Raw genomic sequence first — 21,486 nt, 5'->3', positions numbered from 1 at the left:
GCCTACGTAGCCACAAGGAAAGCCATCCATTAGGAATGTTGTAGCAATATATTTTAAGAGGCACTTCTGGTTCCCAGTGATAGCTGCTCTCCAACGTGTTTGATGTTTACGGAAAAATCCATTTCCCTCCACGTATTGTGTTGGGATTTAATATCCTCCACACGTCCTTCCAACGGCATGTCCCCCGTACGCTATTAATTTCAGCTGACTGTGGTTTTAATTTTGTTTGTAGTAGAGTAGCATCCAGAAGCCCCAGCTGAGATGCTGATCCTGTTATAACAAGATAAATCGTCGTGGCTGAGTAAATGTTAGATCTCCCAGTATTCCGGGCGTTGTTATCCAAATAAAAAAGATGCACAGTTACTGGTTAACAGTGGGAGTTACAAAATGTCCAGAGGAAACATTGGAGATTTTTTAATTTTTCTCTCCCTTTTTTTTTTTTTCATATTGAAGCTATTATAAAAGTCAGCTCTGCAGACCAGAACTAGAGAGAAGGATCTGTTGGTGGAGACAAAATTAGATTAAATGAGCCAGATTTCATTCTCATCTGCTGGAGACAAGGAAGCTGTTCCAGGCTTAGAATTGCATATAAAGAAAAAATTTGACCATAGCCTCACCAATAAATCTTCCATGGCCAGCTGATTTTTTTCCACATGTGCCTGGAATTCTCCTGCATGCCACAGCACCAGTGCACAACAGCGAGGGGCAGGGGAGAATTTTATTTACTGCACAAAAAGTAAGATTCTAAGAAGCCAACCTAATGGCACTGAATCAAAAAGAAAATGGGTTGTTTGATTTGCTGCTTAAGTCCCCGTTTTCTGAAAGCCAAGAGCTTTAGCTACCATGCTGAGTTTGAAATTATTCCATTTTGTAGGGGACGACATTTAGCTGTGGTGTAGGAACCTACTGTGTCACCACAACAAGGATACAAATCCTACCACAGGCCTTGGCAACAGACAAACACTGCGGTCACAGGGTGGTTCTCCTCAAGCTCAGAGTCCTGCTTGGAAACTCTTTGGTTTGGACAGGGAAAATAACAATTTATTTATTCCTGGGTTTATGTGTTCTGCACCTTTTCCATTATGAAATGCTGAGAAACCAACGAGCTTCTAACTAGAACAAATCTAAGAAAATGTGGAGAAGGAATAGCTTAGCTGGGGGTATGAAGGTGTAGCCAAGGTTCAAGTTAGACAATCAGTCTCATATTGAAGTAAATCACAAACTGGTTGAGTCATATGGAGGAAGATTCAGCCACTACCCTGAATGTTGAATACAGAGCTGAGAAAAGTACATTTAAAATATAACAAGTTTCCTATTGAATTTCAGTTACTGTTCCTTTAGTTCTTTTAGGGGGGACTAAGCCTGGAATCAAATTTATTCTAAGGCATCTCATGAATTAAGAACAAAGGTGAAATCCTTCCTGCCTGCCTTTTGAGCTCCACCCTTTTCCCTGAACAAAAGAAAATACAAAAGTTGGAAGGAGGAGTCATTGTGCTCCAGCTTCTCAGAAGAGATTGTCCTTACCACGCTTGGGATCCTAATTATTTAGAAAGGCACATGAAGATGCATTACACTGTTTTAACACATGCTAATTCTTTGTGAAATATATGTGAGTAAGTTTGGAAGTGTGGCTTGGCGCTTTCTTGTCCTAAGACAAGGGGAAGGGAGTAAATCACAATAACAGAAATATTCCAGCAGAGCACATAAGGGAAACAACACCAGGGAGGTCAGGCTGTGATTCCCCAAGCAGTTGAGGCACAGGGGCCCTGCTCAGAGCTCGCCCAGGATGGTGGCAGTGGGGGAATGCAGAGCTGGCAGTGTCCTAGGGCAGCTTGCCCAGCCTCCTCCGCACCAGTCCCCTCGGCTCCAGGAACCGGGGCCAGCTGCTCCCGGGCTTCCCTGGCCCTGCCTTGCCTGGCCCTGCCGCCCCAGGCTGTGGACTCGGTGTCTTGTGGCTCCCAGCCATGGACTCGTTTGGGATGATTAGGGTCAGGGGAGTTGGCTTCCCTTGGCTGGAGCGAGATTCCTGCATTAATGTTCTGTGCTGAAGAATGAAATCACCGGGAACTGGCCCCCTTCCCAGTGCTGAATTTCACCCACAAATGCACCCACTGTTAAACTGTCAGCTCCTGTCTTGCTTCCCACAGGCGAGAAGTATTCCTACAATATCCACTATCTATTCCAGAGCCTAAGCTCTGCACAGTTTTAACCATAGAAATTAATAAATGGTATTAAAACCAGTAGTTCAATCATCATACAAGCAGTAAAAATGTTAGATTATATGCCAAAAGATTGCATAGAGAAGTATGTATTTTACTAAGTCATTCTTCAAAAATTATAGAAAATAATGGTCATTTTATTACAAGAATTACTTGCCTTTGATTTAAGTGGAGCCAAAGAAGCATCAGGATATTAAAAAAAAAAAAATCACATTTCAGTTTCAAACAATGAGAAGGGGAAACATTTAAAATATTCAATATCTAGTGACATATATAGGAAAGTCAAAAAGCAACCCTACAGACCTCAATAAATGGTTCTAATTGGGTCTGGGTTCTTTTCTCAAAGCCCACAAAGATGCTGTTTGAACACTTGCTCAGTTTGGTATCTCACATTGCACTATTTTGGAGGTTTAAATTTCTGACACTTCTAATACTCTTAATTTATTTAGTGTGAACCGCTGCAGTTTTAGCAACACAGTTACAACTACACTTACTTAGTAATTCTTTTTGTATCATATATGTTGCTAAAATAAAATGTTTTGGACTAAAGAACAAGTTGTCTCCTTAGCAGGGAAATGATGCCTATACAGCGTAGCATGTGAATATGAGATTGTAACACCTTTTTTTTTTCCCCACTATAAAATCTTACAGCACTTTTGATGTTGTGGAACACATCACATGAATGTATCTCTTTAAAAGTTATTCATTCATTAATTTGTAAAATTAACACAAATTTCTGTGGCTAAATCATCACAGGATTTGAGACTGTTGAAAGGAGTTAGAATCAGCTGCATACATTCTTTAAAGTCTGGGAGTCCTACCATTCTATTTTATCTGCACTCTCAGAGCACATAAATTATAAAAATAATGCCCAGAGTCTGGAGACAGCAGTGGTTGGTTTCTGGTACTCATGGAAGTGTCTGATTTTTAATTTTAAAATTTTTATTTTATTTTTTTTTAAGACATATTTCTAAGCAGGTGACTGTAAAATTTCAGGTCTTGGGACTGGAGCAGGACATCACAGAACCAGGACTCTAATCTGCAGCAAGATGGGGAACAAGTCACTTAAAGCAAGACTGTGCAAGAACCAATACATATTTTTGTTTTAAATCCCACCAGGCACCTGCCTGAAACTTTGCTCTTATTTTAGGATGAGCTTCACCCTCCACCCCAAAAGGACAGAATATGCACTCACAGATTTCCAGTTCTCAGTAAATAGGCACGGAATGATATCCTGTTCCTCACTATTGCTGTTCAAAGCAGCCCCTTTCCTAAGCAGGGGTCTGAATGGAAGGCTGGAAATGGAATTTTCCTTTGGAATAGCACTGGAAATTTCCATGACAGCTGGAAGTGGGATTCAGGCCTGAAATCCTGTGTTTTGCAATGGATGGGGATATTTCAGAATAATCTTTGACTATTAATCTGGAAAAGCTGACTTGACCTCAAAAACTTAAAGAAAAAAAAAATATCAAGAGAAAGAAGGAGAGAGAAGGACTTTGTGTTTAGGGACACCCCAATACAGTGCTTGTGATGGTAAAGGAGCCAGTAAAACTATGGTGAGAGAACTTACTCTGCTTTTTCAAACTGCAGTAGAACAGACTGAGAAAATGAACTGGAGCTTGATGCAGCTTGTTGACAAGAGCCTTCTTGCTGTATTCCTTCCAAATTCTTGCTGTCTTTAGTCTTAAACCACTGGAATTATTAAAGCAGAATATAATTAATTCAGCCTTACTGCAAAAGCCCTACTTTTAAAGAGATCACTTTTTAGAGGTAGATTCTTTACCACTGGGTTTTCCCATTCAACTCTCTTGTATGGTATCAGAACATATATCACAGGTATATTAAATATTGTCAAAGCATTCTTAATGTCCCTACATGTCTTCTATTTGTCAGCCCACAGGAATCACTTCCAAAGGTCACAAAAAAATTAAAAAGCACTTCTTTTTGCCCTCCATACAATTCAGGTCACGTCCCCAAGGCCTGTTCAAATCCTGCTTATTTCTCACCAGCAAATCAGAAAGAAGAAAGCATCGCTTTAAGGTCAAAATAAAACATATTTCTTCCAGAACAATATGGGACTGTATGTTCCACCTTCCAGGGTAATAGGGATGGTTTTCCACCTTTCCCTCCCAGAAACAAATGTCAGCATGGCTTGGAGCCAGGAGCTCTTTATTTAATATGGAAGCAAAACAATCCTGACTTGACCGCGGTGCCAAGAGTTGACAAAGTATCCTGAGTACCAAGTTCTAACTCTATTTCTTTTTAATTAGTGTCTTTTGCAACGAGACAAATGATGAAAAGCACATGGGGACTGCCAAGATGAATCAAGGACATCTGGTAACTTTAACATTTCAACATGAAACAGAGTAGGTATCACTTGCAGATACTCTTATGTGATGTTTGAAACAAATAAAAAAAATATATAAATTAACAAAAATTTAAAGGAAAAGACTATCTAAATGCTTTTGAATCTTTTCTTGGATAGCCTTAATTGCTGTTTGTCAGACAACACGAAGCTGATTTTTTTTGAATTAGCTGTTACTTCCCTAAGACATGGTTATAATAGGAATTTTTAGAATTCAGATCATATTACACTAAGATTATCTGGATTACAGTTTCTTAGAAACTCCAGCTGCCTCTGGATTCCTAGTGAAAAACAACTAATCATGAAGTTAGAACTGCTTTTCGATACTTGCACTGATATGCATCCTCTTGGGGCTTGTGACTCACCGATGATGCAGTACACACAAACCTAAAAAAAATAAAAACAAACCCCAGCAATGACATCATCAGCTGCCACTGGGACTCATCTGCTCTAAAAAGAACTGCAATGTTTCTTACCCCCAAAACCCCACCTGGCATTCCTAAATAAATGGGTGCTAAACTGAAAATATGGAAACGGTATACTGAAAAATATTACTTAGACATGTTCTTTCAGGAGAAGAGATGTGATTTTCTGTCACTGTCGGCTGTGAAAGACTAAGACTAGCTGTGACAATCACATTTTTAACTCTCGGGGCTTTTACATATTCACAGGATTGCAATATGATCAGTCAATGCAGTTGCCGGAATTATTCTAAAATTAGTTTGGCTCTAAAATAATTCACCAAACAGAAGACAGATTTACAGGAGCACCTGACATGCAGAGGTAATTACTACAATGCAGGGAACAACAGGTTTCAGCGAGATACTGTCCTTGTTACAACCCATAAAAATTTGAGAATATTTTTGCATGCGAGGCTTGTGATTTGGCCATTTTTCAAGGCATATCTGACATTAAGGATCTTGTTCCCTCCCCTGTGTACAAGCTATTTTAAACGTGTGGCAATTATACCTGTTCATTATTGGTATTTATGGACCTGATAGCTCTGAAAATAGCTTTTCAGCAGCAATGAATAAAACAAGCCCAAACGCCTTTTGCAAATGAAAGGCATTTATTAGACAGCAGGAGAACATCAGCTGCAGTTTGTCTCCCACTGACTGGTTGTCTTTTAAGTTTCATTTGGTCCAGCATCTTCAGCTACTCATGAGCTCTCCTTTGCCAGAAGGGGAATATGAATATGTAGATTTTGTGCAATGTATCACTTGTCACAGAATCATGGAATGGTTTGGGTTGGAAGAGACCTTAAAGCCCATCTTGTTCCACCCCCTGCCATGGGCAGGGACACTTTCCACTATCCCAGGTTGCTCCAAGCCCTGTGCAGTGTGGCCTTGAGCACTTACAGGGATGGGGCAGCCACAGCTTCTCTGGGCAACCTGTGCCAGGGCCTGCCCACCCTCACAGGGAAGGATTCCTTCCCAATATCACATCTAACCTTGCCATTTTCCCTTGCCCTCTCCCTCCAGGGCTTTGTCCAAAGTCTCTCCAGCTCTCTTGGAGCCTCTTTAGGCCCTGGAAGGAGCTCTAAGGTCACCCCAGAGCCTTCTCTTCTACAGGTGAACACCCCCAGCTCTCCCAGCCTTTCCTCACAGGAGAGGTGACCCATCCCTCTGAGCATCTTGGTGGCCTCCTCTGGTCTCGCTCCAACTTTATGACTACCCATGCTATTCATATGCCTGTCTTGAATGTAATTTACACAAGTTTTGTTGCTAAGTATTGGAAGGGGGAAAAACGACCCTAACTGCCCTTCTTGGGGGCTTAGGGGGATGGGAAGGGCTGAGGGGCTGGGGTTCAGGGCCTCAGTACCGTGGGTGTGGGAGTGCCAGTCGGGCCCCACACGACAGGCTGGAGGGGACATTCCTGCTGAAATACTTTATGTTTAATCATAGAATCATAGAGTGGTTTGAGTTGGAAGTGTCCTTGAAGATCATCTGGTTCCAACCCCCTGCCATGGACAGAGACACCTTCCACTATCCCAGGTTGCTCCGAGCCCTGTCCAACCTGGCCTTGGACACTTCCAGGGATGGGGCAGCCACAGCTCCTCTGGGCAACCTGTCCCGGGGCCTCACCACCCGCACAGGGAAGAATTTTTTCCCAATATCCACTCTAAATCTGCTCTCTTTCTTTTTCAGTGGCCAGCTCCCCTCACGCAGAGCCGCTCCGGTGTCAAACCGCCCCCAGAGGCTGCGCCCGGCCCGGGTCGGAGGCTCGGCCGGGACAGCGCTGTCCCCACACCATGGGACGAGCCCGGCAGGCCCCCCCCATCCCAACCCCGCTCACCCTCCGGGAGCCGCGGCGGCGGCAGCGGCGGCGGAAGCTTCAGGGAAGCCCTGAAGGAGGCAGGGGGATTAGGTAACAGGCGATGTGCGCTCAGGTTTCCTCCGGGTTCCTGTGAGGAACCTACGCGTCTGGCTGCCTTCGCATGACTCATCACAGCGGCGCGGCTCTCGCAGATCCCGCTTCCCCCTCCCTCCTCCTCCCCTGCCCTGCCCGTCACTGCCGCGGGCCGAGCCGCCCCCTCGGGCGGCCGCCGGACGCCCCGAGCCCCCTCAGCGCCGCCCGCGCTCCCGCCGCCGAGGCGCGTCCCCTCACTGAGCCCCCGCCGCCACCACCCCCGCGGCGTGCGCGGCCCCGCGGGCCCTGCTCGGGAGCGCGCGCGCAGGCGGCAGGCGGGAGGCGGGAGGAGGCGGCGGCGGCGGCGGCGGGCAGGGACAGGGAGCTCTCTGCGGGCGCAGTGCTGATCCGCCGGCGGGCGGCCGGGAATGCGAAGCGATGGCCGCGGGCGGCTCGGGCGGCGGCGGCGGCAGCGCGGAGGAGAAGACCTACCGCCGCTTCCTCGAGCTGTTCCTGGGAGAGTTCCGCGGGCCCTTCGGGGCAGAGCCCGAGCCCGAGCCGGAGCCGGAGCCGGAGCCGGCGCCCCCCGCGCCCGCCGCCGACACCGCGGGCGCCGCTGACGAGGAGCCCGGGGCAGAGGGAGAAGCGGGAGCGGCAGCCGAGGCGGAGGAGGGAGAAGGCGGCGAGGGCGATGCCGGTGACCCTCAGCCACCCGCCCCGCCGCCGCCGCCCCCGCCGCTGCCCTCGATGCCCCGGCCGCTCTCGGAGTACATCACGGAGGAGGAGGTGGAGGGCGAGTGCCTGGACCTCTGCCTGCAGCAGCTCTACAAGTAGTGAGTGCCGGGCTGAGGGGAGCGGGGCAGGGCGCGGGGCTGAGGGGACCCTCCTGTGTGGCGAGCGTGAAGGGCTGAGGGACCCCCACGTATGGAACTGAGGGACCCCCCAGCGTGGGAGCTGAAGGACCCCCTAATGTGGGGCTGAGGGGACCCCCCGTGTGGGGAGCGTGGGGGCTGAGGGACTCCCACGTGTGGGGCTGGAGGGACCCCGTCCTGTGTGGGGCTGAGGGAGGGAGGCGAGGGCACGGGAGGGATCCCCGAGGCAAAAAGAGTTGAGGACTTCGGCGGTGCTGAGCTGTTGGGGGTCACAGCGTCCTGCCCTGCCCGGTTGCCCCTGTCCAAAAGAATCCTCTGCCCCGTGCCCTCTCCTTCCCTCCGGCCGGGACAGGCGAAGGGAATGGACAAGGGAGAGCCAAGAGCATCCATCTGGAGAGCAGCTTGGTGGCGAGGGAGAGTGGTGGGGGAAATGTCTCACGCTTTGGTGCCAGAGCAGGAGGGGGGTTTGCCTGTGGTTGATTGTGCCGAGGGTTTAAATTGAAATGTTCCCCATGTGAGGGTTTGTAAATGGGGAAACCTCTGCCAAGAAAGAAGGAAGGGGAAAGAGGAAGGGGACAAGGAAGGAGAGGTGGTCCATCCCCTTCACCCTTCCAAAAACCCAAAGAACACGGGGAAAGCCACACCATGTATTCACAGACCGGGGAGAAAAGAGGAGTAGAAAACCTCAGAGAGAAAGCTATCCATAATCATGGGGATTTTTCTGCCTTCAGCTGGGGAAAGCCGGCTATACTCGGTTCTATACGGAGGCAGTTTCCAGATCTGTGCTTTCTAAAGGCTGGTGCATAAAGAGGAAACAGATGGGATCTATTCCCAGTGTGGAAAGTCTGTGGACTGAAACCTAAAGATCAGTTACCAGTGCCGTGTATTGTGCTCAGCTTCGGCTTTGAAGGCTGGAAATAGAAATGGTTGTTAGTGGCGATTCTTTAGGAAGCTTTTCAAACTGATGCCACAGGAGGAGACAAATGAAGCTGTGAAAATCCGCACAGCACACCGGGGAGCTTTCTGCCATTGAGCCGGTAATTGTAATAAGAGGTGTTACTCAGTCCCAGAAATAAATAAATAAAGAAAGAAAGAACTGGGTTTTACAACTGCATGGTCTGTTCCTATTCAGTTCTCATCTGCCCTCTGCGTTTGTGGACGATAGGGACGACACAATGATAGCTGCAGAGGACAAAGCTCTCCTATTCACACACGCTCACCCTGCCACCTTTGGAAAGTCTCTGGAATACAGCAGCACATTCATGGGATGTGGTAGAGAGCAGAGAGGCAAATCCCTTCTACCTATTTAGGACGTGTTTTGTTGGGTTATTTTTAAACAGACTGGTAAGATCAAAAGTCACGTTAGTGCAAATAAAGTTTTAGACATAGAGCAGATTATTTGAAAGTATTCTTTAAAGTGTGTCTATGAAATGAATTTGAACTTGAATTCCTCCTCCACCCCTTCTCTCTCTCTCCCTGTCCTCATACCCCAGGACAGGCAAATTCCCCAGTTTCTGAAGCCCATGTTAATGGCTGAAATTATTAAGAAAAAAAAAAAAAGACATTTTGAGAGGATTCTTTTTATAGACACAGCTCTTGCCAGGTCGGGGTTGTTTGGGTTTTTTTCAGCCTTCAGCAGAAATCTTTCAATGGCCACTGAATGAAACATCTCCTGGTTTTGTTTATGGTGAAATCAAAGCAGACTTCCTTCTGTAGGCAAAAAGCAATGTCTACTTCAAAATTAAGGGAGCGGGAGATCACGTTATAAGAAACTTGTTTTCCAAAGGTTTAAATCATTTTATCAATGTCTAGAAAATTCATTTGCAAACAGTAAGTTAATATTTTTTAACTGAAGAGTGACAGAAATTGATTTATATCTATCTAGCTAAGATAACTACAGAGTAATTCTTTAAAACATTTAAAATATTAGCTGAATATGATAACTTCTAAGATAAAGAGCTGAACTGAAATAGGTTTCTCTTGAATGATGGTGAGATCTGAGGTAAGTGCAAGTATGCAGAACTATTCTTCAGGTAAGATATTGTATTTTTAGTACCCTCTCCAGTCACCAGAGAAACTTAAAGCTGTGACAAGACTATAAACCAGGCAAAAGTAGAATGTTTTCACCTTTCACAGCCAAGGACTGGACTGGTCAGATGACTCCAGAGAAGGGAAACTTCCTGCATATCATTAAAGCTACTTTTATGTCAAATGGTTATGATAGTGTTAAAAACCAAAGGAAAAAAAAAAAAAAAAAGCACTTGAAAACTCCTGTGAAGGGCAATATTTTATTGGTTTGTCATTAGCAAGAGGGATTATACTGTGAAGGCATTCTGTAATTCTGTAATTCTGCAACTATATATTAGTCAAATGACTGGTTTGCATTATATGTAGCATGAGGATAAAACCCATTGCCGTGAAAAATCCAACAGCTGTTTTTCAGCTATTTTAGGCACAGAGCTTTAGATCTTTTTGAGGGAAGTAAGACCATCCCAGAAATGAGAACATATTGCCGATCATGAAGAACTATAATGGTTTTGTGCCACTGTGTATCAGCATCAAAGAGTTTTTATTTATGAGCTTTTCCTGATCTTTTCCAAAAGACTCATATTCCCCCTTGAGATTTCCAGTTCCTGGGTTGTTTTTTTGTTGTTGGTTTTTTTTCCTAGAGATAACATATGCTTGGAAAATTAGGTTAATGTAAACTTTATATCTGCCTAAATGCCACAAAATGTGTCCCTTGTGCTTTCCTAGTGACCCTCCACAGAATAAACTCACCAATAGGAGGTACAGTAGATGAAGAAAATAGTCAAAAAAGAGGAATGTTTGAGGAATTTTAGTGGAACACTGACTGATAGCCTGAAAGTTCGATTTGTGTTTGTCTTCTATAACATCTTATTCAAGATAAAACTGTGTGATTTACGTGGTTTCTATGGAGAGACAAATATACCAAACCCTTAATCTGTGACATGAGACCCCCTTGCTTCATCTGATCCAGGAGTAGAACCTCATTTCTGATTTATTTTAAAGGAAGAAGTTACAAACCTGATGTACCAAAGTTGCATATCGTGCTCTGTTCTCTTCCTCCTGATACTTTTATTAAATCTAATGCATTTTAAAAGCTGGTTCTTGCTAAGACATCTGAAAAACTAATCAACAAAGTTGTGGTTGCCAGGAGAGGACAGGGCCAGACTCTTAGAAGTTGTGTCAGTAGGAAGAACAATTTTATCTTGCTGTGACATGTTTTTTGCTCTAGAAATGAAAAAATTTGAAAAATTCAGCCGCATATTGTTCTTTTTCTCTCTTTTTTTAAACCCAGGTTGGTATCATCTGTAGGTACAGGTTTAGTTTCAGTGGCTTTGGTGATACAATGGTTTGCTTTCAAATATTTGTTTAGAACCATTTTGAACAAGCTTAGAAAGAAGATTTATTTCTCTAGCACTGAGATTTTCAAAAGATGATAAACAAAATAAAACAAAACTAAAATTAATTGTTATGCCACCCTAAGTGCTCAACTAAGGCACTGATGACAATATGGATGTTCTGAGGATTGCAAAAATCTTGCTCTGACTTGGAACATCAAAAGAAAAACTTCCAAGCACTGCCCCTTTAGATTTCTTCACAGAATGCTGTTCAACACTCACAGAATATCTCTGAGTCTAAAAAAATGCAATCTTTGAAGTGAGGTTTTTTTAATTGATGCTTCCTTTGTATTAAAGAAAGAAAATATTTTTGTTTAGGTTTGTATCTTTCCCACAGTCTTGCTATGAAAAATCAAGAAAGGCAACACAGGCTCAACCTTTTAACACTGGAATTGTGTAAAATGTGGACGGTATTGAAAGTTATGCCCCTCAACTTGCAATTTTAAGCTAAAGAGGAGAACTTCTCATGGTAATTTTCCATGAGCAGAAATCCTTTTTTAAATAAAGCAAGCTCTTAACTTACAAACAGCGTGTTCTGTCTGCTGTCCATCACTGCTGAGTGAAGAGATGAAATTCTCTCCCTTTAAAAAGCAGATGTACATGTTTTAACTTGCTTTCTTAACCCCTGTCCTATGAAAGCTGGCACTGTTGTTGCTTTCTCCAAGTCTAAATTTATAGATGATTCTAGACTGGCTTTCTCAGCCTCATATTAAATAGGCTCTGATGTTTTACTCCTTTATAATTCGCCTTTTATCACCTGTTCCATTGATTGCAATCTCAAAGCCCTTTTAGGAAATATAATTAACTGCTTGCCATCTCTAATATTCATCACAAGGGCCAACAAAAAAGAAATACCATCCTTTTTAAGATGGGCTTTTTTTCATCATCTTTTGTGGGCTTTTACAGTGGAAATGATAATGTTGGCCTGTGCCCACGGTGAGTGACAGGAGTGGATACTGATTGCATCTCTTGGGGGCATTTTCTAAAGGTTAATGAGATTGGACAGAGAACACTAAACTTAGATTCAATATTAGGAATATTTAGTCTAATCTAGGTTTAGAGTGGGATAATGGGAAGAAATTCTTCCCTGTGAGGGTGGGGAGGTGCTGGAACAGAATTCCCAGAGAAGCTGTGGCTGTCCCATCCCTAGAAGTGTTCAAGGTCAAGCTGGACAGAGCTTGGAGCAACCTGGGCTAGTGGAAGGTGCCCCTGCCCATGCAGGGGGTGGGATGAGATGAGATGAGATGAGATGAGATGAGCTTTAAGGTCCCTTCCAACTCCAACCCGTCTGGGGTTTCCCACAGCCAGTTGTAGGTGTGTGAAGGTCTCACAGGAGCCCCCTCCCAGCTCAGGAATCTCTTCCGAGGGTCATTGTTGGGCTGGCTGTTGATGCTCATGTCAGACCCAAGGGATTTGGGTGTCAGACCCAAGAGATTTGGGTGTTTCTCTGCAAAGAAATTCACAATCCTCTCATGGGAGTGTGTGCAGAAAGTCAAGTATTGCTGTTAGTGCCTTTTTACTCCTTAAAAGAACCTACTATGGAACTCCAGCCATCTGCTGGAGGTTGGTGACATCCTGGCCATACAAAGGGGCACATTTCATCCCCTTCAGCCTGGAAATCATTATAATCTACAAATAGGTGGGGTTCAGAAATAAACACTTTCAAAACACAACTAATGCTCCGCACAGGAAGAGATTCTCCACGTTGCCTTTGAGACACATTCAGTTCACGCTCCCACGCTTTTAAAAACACTGAAGTAAATCAAATATTTTGATACTCATTTTTTAAAAAAAAGGACATCAGCTGAAACGAGCTATTTAAGTTGCAGATTTACATTTTGTAATGGTTAACATATATGGTGACATTTCAAAACTTACTACTTTGTGATTAGAAGGATGCTGAGTTTTTCAGGCACGAGGGTGACTGTGCTTGGAAGTTGCTTTATATAGCATTAAAAAAAATCATTCTTAGTGAACAGATTATGGAAATAGATTCATTCCCGTGCTTTTATTTCAATGAATGTTGCTGGTAGTACAACACATTGAAGGGAATTAATTTTGTTAGCAGCTTTTCACACCAGGATTGAGGTGTGGGGTTTTTTTGACCCAAGAGCAATTTGCACAGATTCTGCTACTCCTCCTTCAGCAAACTGATTGAAAAATTAGATCTGTGCTAACACCTTCTTCTTTTTTTGGACCTTCTACAACCACTGTTAAAACTGAAATCTTATTTGCCACCAGGTGAAGCTGCTTTTGACTCTGCCTTTCGGATGTGATGAGCTTCATTCCTTGGGAGGGTTTGTGTAGTAATTCTGTTTTACACAAAACACTCTCCATAGAATATTTTTATCCTTCAAATTCCTCACTGTAATTGCCTTTGACAATGCAGAGGATTTCTCCACCCGTTCTTTGAAGAAAAGCTAATCCATTTAGTTGTGGTTCTTTTCACAGGAGGTTTAAAAAAATATTTTTCTTGATGCTAAGGTTAAACTTTTAGTTTGTTTTGCAGTGTGTGAGTAGAAGTTTCAGTGCCTTGACACTGGTGTACACTCATTCATTTTTGTTGTCTTGCTAAATTGCTTACATGATCACATTAAAAGCAAAAGCAACAGGGCATGTAGTACACAGCTAATGAGAATATTATTTATTCCTATATTTGCTGTCATATTCTCTGGCTGTTCTGCACCATTTTTCTCTCTTCACATCATTTGGTTTGTGCTCTTTTTTTTTTTGGTTCGTTTTTCTCCTTGGGAATATTCTCTCTGTCTAGGAAAGACACGTGAAAAATGGGATGAAATGGAGTTAGTGGCTTAAAACATTAGATGCTCTTTGAAGCATGCTGCAAGACTGACTTATGCAATGCAACCACGATTACATAATGCAAATGACTGTAAAAATAAATGTATCCTGGACAATATGTGTGATGTTGGTAACCAATGGCACTCCACTAAACTGTAAATGGTCATTGCTACATGTTGTGCTGTAGGGCCTCATGTTTGGCTTGGCTGAAAACTAAATCACTAAACAAATACTCCAGATTTTTGTTGTTACAACACACTCGTGATGAGATAAAATGATTGCAGATCGTGGACTCGTTTTACAGCAACATTTCTGCTCTGCCTTGGTACTTCATTAGGAAGAAACAACATTACCCGCCTTTAATAAGACATTCTCTGAAGAAGTAATCATCAGAGTCATAAATTAGGAGTGCGTGGGAAGCAGCTGCCCTTGGGTACTTCTATAATTAATACAGAAGTTAAACAAGTTAACTAGATTGCAGGATTACCTCCGTTTGTGTTTATATTGGATGGAAAACAGCTGAGGGCAACTCCTGATTGAGTAACCGAACCAACGAGGGGAGCTGTGGTGCTGCTCCCAGCCCTGCGCTCTGCCTGCACTCCGGTGAGCAGTTGGATGGGTTTTTTGGTTTTTAGTTTGGTGTTTGTTTGTTTTTCCAAAATTCCAAAGTTGACTGCTAAACTTTGCTCGTGGGAAAAAGGGCTTGGGTGCAGAGAAACCTGAACTGGGAAATGTTTGCACTTTCTCGTGGCTGTAATTACAAGAAAAGGAATGTTTGATTAATTGGGTAAAATTGTGGGTAGCTCCTTAAAGTTAATTTTCGTGGAGGATGTGATTTTGAAGCTATTTTTGCTGGCCTTTGATGATCCGGTAAAGTCTGTTAAATTGCACCTAACAATTTTTCAAGTTTAGCTTCTTTTGCTCTTCATTTACAGTAAAGAATTTGAGTGCTTTCTCTCATTTGAGAATATGATTTTTTCATGGGCTCTGTACTTCCATCATGACGTAGCTAAAAATAGAAGCAGCCTATAAAAATAGGCCTTGGCATTTTAACTTCTTGGCACTGTCTCCAGGGCTGTTCCTTTCACCTCAGGCTGTGACCTTCTTACTGAGGTTCAAAGATCTGAAATGAATGTGGTAAGTTTTTCCTCGTTAGTGTTACAAACACGGGGCTCTGCATGTCATATTAATCAGCTTCTGGAATGATTCTGTTACTTGCACTCCCAACTTGAAAATTCTGGAAGGCTGAAACTCTCATGCTTTAGTTGAGAATTCAGCAAATAGTTGTGTTTTCTTTTTCTGTTTCCCAACAGAATAAATGTCAGGTATCTGAAATTTGGGGTTTCCATGCTGGCTAGATTTGTTTGCAATGAGCTGTTGCTTGATTGTTTTATTCAGTTATGTGACAGCACTGATAAAACTCATAATACATTTAGAAAAAATAAGGTATTTGGTTTATTGGCTTGTGAGAGATCACCTGAAAATTCAGGGAAACATCTAGTTCTTATTAAAACCTGTGGGCACAGTTGACTGATACACTATGTAAAATTCCTACCTGCAGAAAAAGTAGGAATAAGTTAATATAAACTAATGGTACATGCTTACATTCACAGCATGACATGTATTTTAAACTAAGGTTTTCTTATAAGTAGTGTCATTCTGTTTGTCATCTCATCTCTGTGTTTGAGGCAAACATATTTGAATCCTTATATTTATATATAAAGGTCCCTGTCTTCAAAGGGCTTACGGTCTGAGCTGTCTTATTACCTTTCTTCTGAAAAGCTGGGTAAAACCCTACATATTTGGTAATGAGAAGTCAGAAGCCCAATATTTTTAGAGATTAGGAGGAACACTCTTGTTTGGGGAGAGACCCACTCTGTTCTTGCAGAACACAGGGGATTGGGGTGTTCTGGGTTCTGTCTCCCCCTGGAGCGTGTTCCACAGGGTAAGGCATCAGTCTGATGTCACAGGAACTCAGTCTCTCCTCCTCTTGGCACTCCAAAAAATTCAAATTTTCAAATACCCAAACCATCAGATTTTTAGGAGAGAATTATTTGCTCCTGATCTTAGCATAGGCATGTGAATTGATGGTGAAAGTACCCCCAGTAGAAATGAGCATTGATTAAATAAAAGTGTGAGGTCTTTTCTCGAGCTTTTAACCTTTTACCTCAGTGGTACAACGGCGTAAAATCAATGGAAATAATTGTCTTCCATACAAACAGAGGGTTAGAGTCCTCACTGTGTGAAAGTGGTGCAATTCCCACTGAAGCAAGTGGGAAGAGAGAGGTTTTTTCCAGGGAGCCTGGCTGGGGTTGTGTGTCCAGGCTCCTTGGCTGGAGAGGAGAACTGAGCCTGCATTAACCAACAGATCCCCTTCCCCAGTGCACTCTTCACCTCAGAATGAGTTGGAAGTGCTCTCAGCTTTCCTTGGTGTTCACTTTTTCTCTTGGGCTGATTAGGAAGGACCCAAATGATCCTATGGAATACTTTCAATCTCCCTAATTCCGTTGTGTGCTAATTTTAGGAGAGCGTTTTTGGCCATCGGATACTTTTGGTTTAGCACCTCACAAACCCCAGTGGGTGCCATTCACATTCACTTTGTTTTTACAAGGGCTGATGCTGTTTATGACACACAATAGTCATCTCTGAAAACATGAGCCAAGCCACAGAATTCTAATTCTGGCTCTGGGGATTAAAGGAAAAATAGTTTCTGCTACAAAATTACTAAATATCCTAAAATATTTCTCCCCTCCCCCATATCTTACAAACTCTCCCTATGTCTTGGGAGATAAAAGAAGAAAGTTCTGTCAGCAGGGAGTAAGAACAGGCATTTTTAACTACCTAGAACCAGTGTATATAGTAGAGTACAAAAAATCTAAAAAACACTTCTTAAATTCCTCCTAACTAGTTCAAAATTAAATGCAGAAAGCAATGAACTCTAAATATTTTGATCATTATTTTTTAATAGGCTGTTCTTCTATTTCTGTGAAAGTAGCTCTGTGTTAAATAGATTTAGGAAACCAATTACAAAATATGTATTTTATATATTAAAAAAACCATAATTTACTTAATAAAAAGCTAGTTTGGCATTACCATATGGAAAATGATTCCATTTAATTTGTTGTCCTCTGAAAACTAATGAAGGCATGCAATTCTTTTTTCCATGATGTTTGTACATCTTAACAGGAATAAATAATTAAATAATAATAATAAATAATAGTAATGAATACTGTATTAAAGTTGGAATCAACACCTTGTGGGGGGTGTTATTTTTTATTTTTAACTCTCAGAAAAATGCCTTCTGAAGTAGGAGATAACAAAGAACATCTGTTGAGGAAGTAGAGAAAGAAAAAGGAAAGCACTTTGAGGAAGTTTGCTTCTCGTTTGCAAAGATGTGAAAACCCGCTAATCAGGTAGCATGAAAAAAAATAAAACAGAAAGGGGAAGAAAGAATTAAATAATACCACAACCTGAGTGACCCACCCACGTTCCTCCCATTCATTCCTGAGAGAATCATTGTCAGGCTGTGAAATGGGTTTGCAAAACAGAGAAACTCAGCAGTTATTTTTTATAACCCCTGTTTTGTTGTGGCGACGCTGCTGAATTCCAGTTGGTTCTGCACTGCTTGGGGCTGTGCTGTAACTTTAATTTTCAAAGTTAGGAGAAGGTCTGCTACTTTCTCATGCTCCTGCTTTCATGTGGTTTGCTATTAATATCTTGTTACCAGTTACAAATGCTTTGCAGGGAGCTGCTTCAGGCTGCACTCAGAGGTTTTTTGGAAAGCCTGAAATAATTCAACTGTCTCCTTTTAGTGGGGAAGAAGGTATGACGCTGTTCTTTTTGCCTGTGGCTGTCTGGCAGATAGAATAGAAACCATTCAGAGGTGTTAAACCCTCGTAGTAATATTGGCAGCAACAATAAACGTGGAAACTTTCAGGAAAATGCCAGCCTAGACTGTGTGTGTGGATGGTAATTCACATTTTTTGCATGTCAAGAACTTCCAAGTTATGTCAAAGGAGGTCTGGGCTAAGTAAAAAGGCACAGGATGTGACCCTCAAAAATTGCTGCTTTTAAATCCAAGAATAAACTAACACATCCTCCAGTTTCATAAACCCTTATGTTTCACAACTGAGTTAATTAATTTACTCTATATTTATCCTTTATTTTGAGGAAGATGGTTTGTTTTACTTTTCTCTGAATAAGGAAGGATAAATACATAAAGCAGGGCAGGAGGTTGGAAGAATTTATAGGGGAGGAAAAAAAGAAAAGAGCAAGTCAGTTTTGGTTTAAAAGTAAACATTAAAAAAATTCTTCTCCCCTTAAGAAAATCCTTTTCATTCTTAATCTTTTCTCTCCACTCTCTACCCTTTTCAAGAAGTTCTCATGCCTTTCTGTAGTTAAAAATTAAATGATAGTTACATTGTGCTGCTGCTACAAATCAAAATCCAGTTAGGAGTCTTGTTTGACTTGTGCTTTTCTTGTGCCTCTGGAAAAGTGCCACATAAAAATGACATTAAAAAAATGCCACTTCCTACAACAAGAATATGCAAAAGAGAAGGTGAAGTAGAAAGTGCTGCCAAACCAAGTGAACATCGTATCACAGTTTGGCTCAAACTGATACAACTGATGCAAATCTAAAATAATTGTGGGGAAAAAACCCTGGTGTTGGTCTTGCTTCTGAAAAAGGGGCTTAGAAACATTTTGAACTTTTACTCTGCAATCAAGAAACTTGGAAACTTTCCTTAAAAAAAAAAAAAAAAAGAATAATCTGAAATTTGAAAGTACTTACTTGTCTCAAATAGTTGAAACCTGAAGTAAGACACAAAACACTACAAGACTGGCCATGAAAATGCACAAGCTGGGAACATGAAACTGTGCCATAATTCTCCAGTGCTTCCTTTGGACCACAATTGCACCCACTGTACAATTTTGGGGTTTTGCTGGGAGTTTTAACCTGTGAGCAAAGATCAGGTGGGATCTGTCAGTGCAGAAGATTCCTCTCAGAACTGAGAGGAAATCCAAGTGGGGTTTGTTTGGGAAGTCACCAATTAGCACTTCAAGAACAGGGGGGCAGAATGAGAAAACGTAACAGAGACAGTGTCAAAGGAAAACAGATAATTAAAAAAGTAAAATTGTAATTAGACCTTCTGAAACATCAGCTCAGCTAAACCCATTAAAAGGGACTGCTGGCCTGCTCTCTCCTGCAGTTACCTGCCAGCTTCAGAACTAACAGGCTGTGTTTAAACATCAGGAAAACACTGATTGAACCTAATAACCTCATCAGTTCCATTTAAAGTCTGGGCAGCTGAAATCAATATAAACTAACAGACTGATGCTTTTCCTCCCTCTCCAAGGTGAAAAACTGCACGTTCCGTTCGACTCCTTGGTGAAAACTGCACATTTTTCCCAAACCAAATTCACTTGTTTATTTATTCAATAATCTGTCAGAAGTAACTCTAGTGCAACAGCTTAAATATCTTAATGTGGTTTTATAGGGTTGTAATCTTCCCCAGGTTTCAGCCTTCTCTTTTACCACTGTTTAGTGTTTCTTGCATGACAGAGGAAGTCTGGGAAGGTAAATAGAGGGTCCAAATGGTTCTGCCCAGCTGATGTTTCTGTGATCAACCCGCCTGTAGGTGCTTTTGTATTTCCAGGAGCAGTTTGAAAAGATAAATCTATCGTTCTCTACCAGTTCCTGTTGCTGTTTTATAAATGAGAAATAAGAATTTATGGTCATCTAGAAGTCTCAACACAAACACAAGTACATTGACATGGCAGATTACCCCAGAAACTGGTGCTGATGAACTTTGGTTGCTGCTTGTTACAGACTGTGAGGAGGACAAAGTTCTTTGCTTTCAAGGTCAAAGACTGCAACTAATCTGCTAATTCCAGCCTGCCAAAATACATCAGTTGGGATGGAATTGGCAATTAGTAGATTTGTTCTTTCTGATATGTAAGAGGAATTGTGAGTTATTGGATTTGTTCTTTCTCCTGTGGAGGAGATCTGGTACCCTGCTTGTTGCTGGCAGAATGGAAGTGTGGAGTGATATGTTGACCTAATAACAAAATCAAGAGTTTGCAGCTATATTGAGTGTATTTGTGTCTTCCAAATTCTTTTTCCAGCCTACATGCTTGGATATCCTGTAAAAAAAAAAAAAGAAAAGGCATTTCACAAACATTCTTTTGCTCCTCAGAGTCATCTGTTTTTTCCACCTCCTGGATGCAAATACAGTTTACACATCTCTGTTGTGTGAATGCAGTTAATTGTATGAGGATGATGCCACTCTCTGTATTTGCTTGCAAAGGTTAATTATTCATTTGTTATAATCATAATCTGAGAAAAACAAAAATACATGCGTGATAAGGCAGTGTTTTTAAACCAGCCCTGGTAGCTGGATGCAAGTCTGATTAATTCTACTGTAATTTTTCCTGTTGCTTTCTGTGTGTGGTTCTAAAACCTTCCTAGTACTATCTGTGAAAACAGTAGACACTGCCAGTGTTAGTATGAGTAGCAAATACAAGCTGCTCAGTCTCCCTGAGTGCAAGGGTAAGCGACATGATAACCAAATTTTACACCTAAGTGTCTAAAATTGCTGCCCTTTTCATAACACTGGTGGGAAAAACAAACTGGGAAAGTTTCCGAAAAATGGCAATGGCAACAAAGCCCTTCAGGAAGTGTTACCCTTGATATCACGCTTGGAAATATCTTTTAGATTATTTTATCTCTGCAAACTATTGGCCAAGCCTTGGTGTTCAATAATAAAGAAAAAAAAGGCACACAAATAACACAGCTCAGCTCCTGTCAAGGAGAGCTTTTAGCTGTAGCCAAGGAAGCAAACAAGCTTTCTCACGGTCACCACTAAGACCAAATTAGATTCCTAAGTTAAAAATAACATGATTGTAAGCTTATAAAAAACTACCAAATCAGTTAAGTGATGTGTTAGTGCGTGTGCATGTGCTGGTTTGGTTTGTTCTGAGTTCAGCAGGCAGGACAACTGGAGAGTTTTCCTCCCAGCTGTGTCTCAGAGAACACTGTGTGGACATAAATAAGCTGTACACGCTCTAAGGTGATTTATAGCACTGGGGTATAAAAGAGGGAGTGGGGAGTCAGAGGTGATGGCTCAGGCAGGAGTTGGGCCTTGACACCTGAAGGGAATAAACTTCTCTCACTGAAGTATCTGAGGCACCTTAAGGAATGCCCTTTCATGGAAAAGCCAGCTGTGGAGTGCTAATATGTGGTTGAAAGCTGGCTTGACTTGGTCTGACTCTAAACCCATTCCCAGTTTTTACTGTGCTCTCAAACTTTTTGCTCCCCTGATGATGCTCTGAGCTGTCACCTCCCTCTTTCTGAAAAACAGCTGAACTTGCAGAATCAAATCTGGGTGGCACATAATCCTTAACAGCCACAGGGGGTGTGAATTCCACCTATCACCGCTCTCCCTGCTTGTCTGCAGGAGTTT

General features: G+C 42.3%; 1 protein-coding gene across 1 annotated transcript in view; it reads left to right on the top strand.

The window, feature by feature from the left end:
- Positions 1-7,291: 7,291 nt before the first annotated feature.
- The window catches only part of PPM1E (protein phosphatase, Mg2+/Mn2+ dependent 1E), a 57,295-nt gene continuing 43,100 nt past the window's right edge, over positions 7,292-21,486 (top strand). Inside the window, exon 1 of the mRNA XM_050321553.1 lies at positions 7,292-7,766. Coding sequence (XP_050177510.1) covers positions 7,372-7,766 — 395 coding nt within the window. The 5' untranslated portion in view covers positions 7,292-7,371. The remainder of the gene's footprint in view (positions 7,767-21,486) is intronic.

Source organism: Myiozetetes cayanensis, unplaced genomic scaffold (genome assembly GCF_022539395.1).
Source record: "Myiozetetes cayanensis isolate MyiCay16 unplaced genomic scaffold, myiCay2020 scf27, whole genome shotgun sequence".
Lineage (NCBI taxonomy): Eukaryota > Metazoa > Chordata > Aves > Passeriformes > Tyrannidae > Myiozetetes > Myiozetetes cayanensis.
Note: the sequence above shows the minus strand (reverse complement) of the source record. Positions and strands in the feature narration are given on the sequence as shown.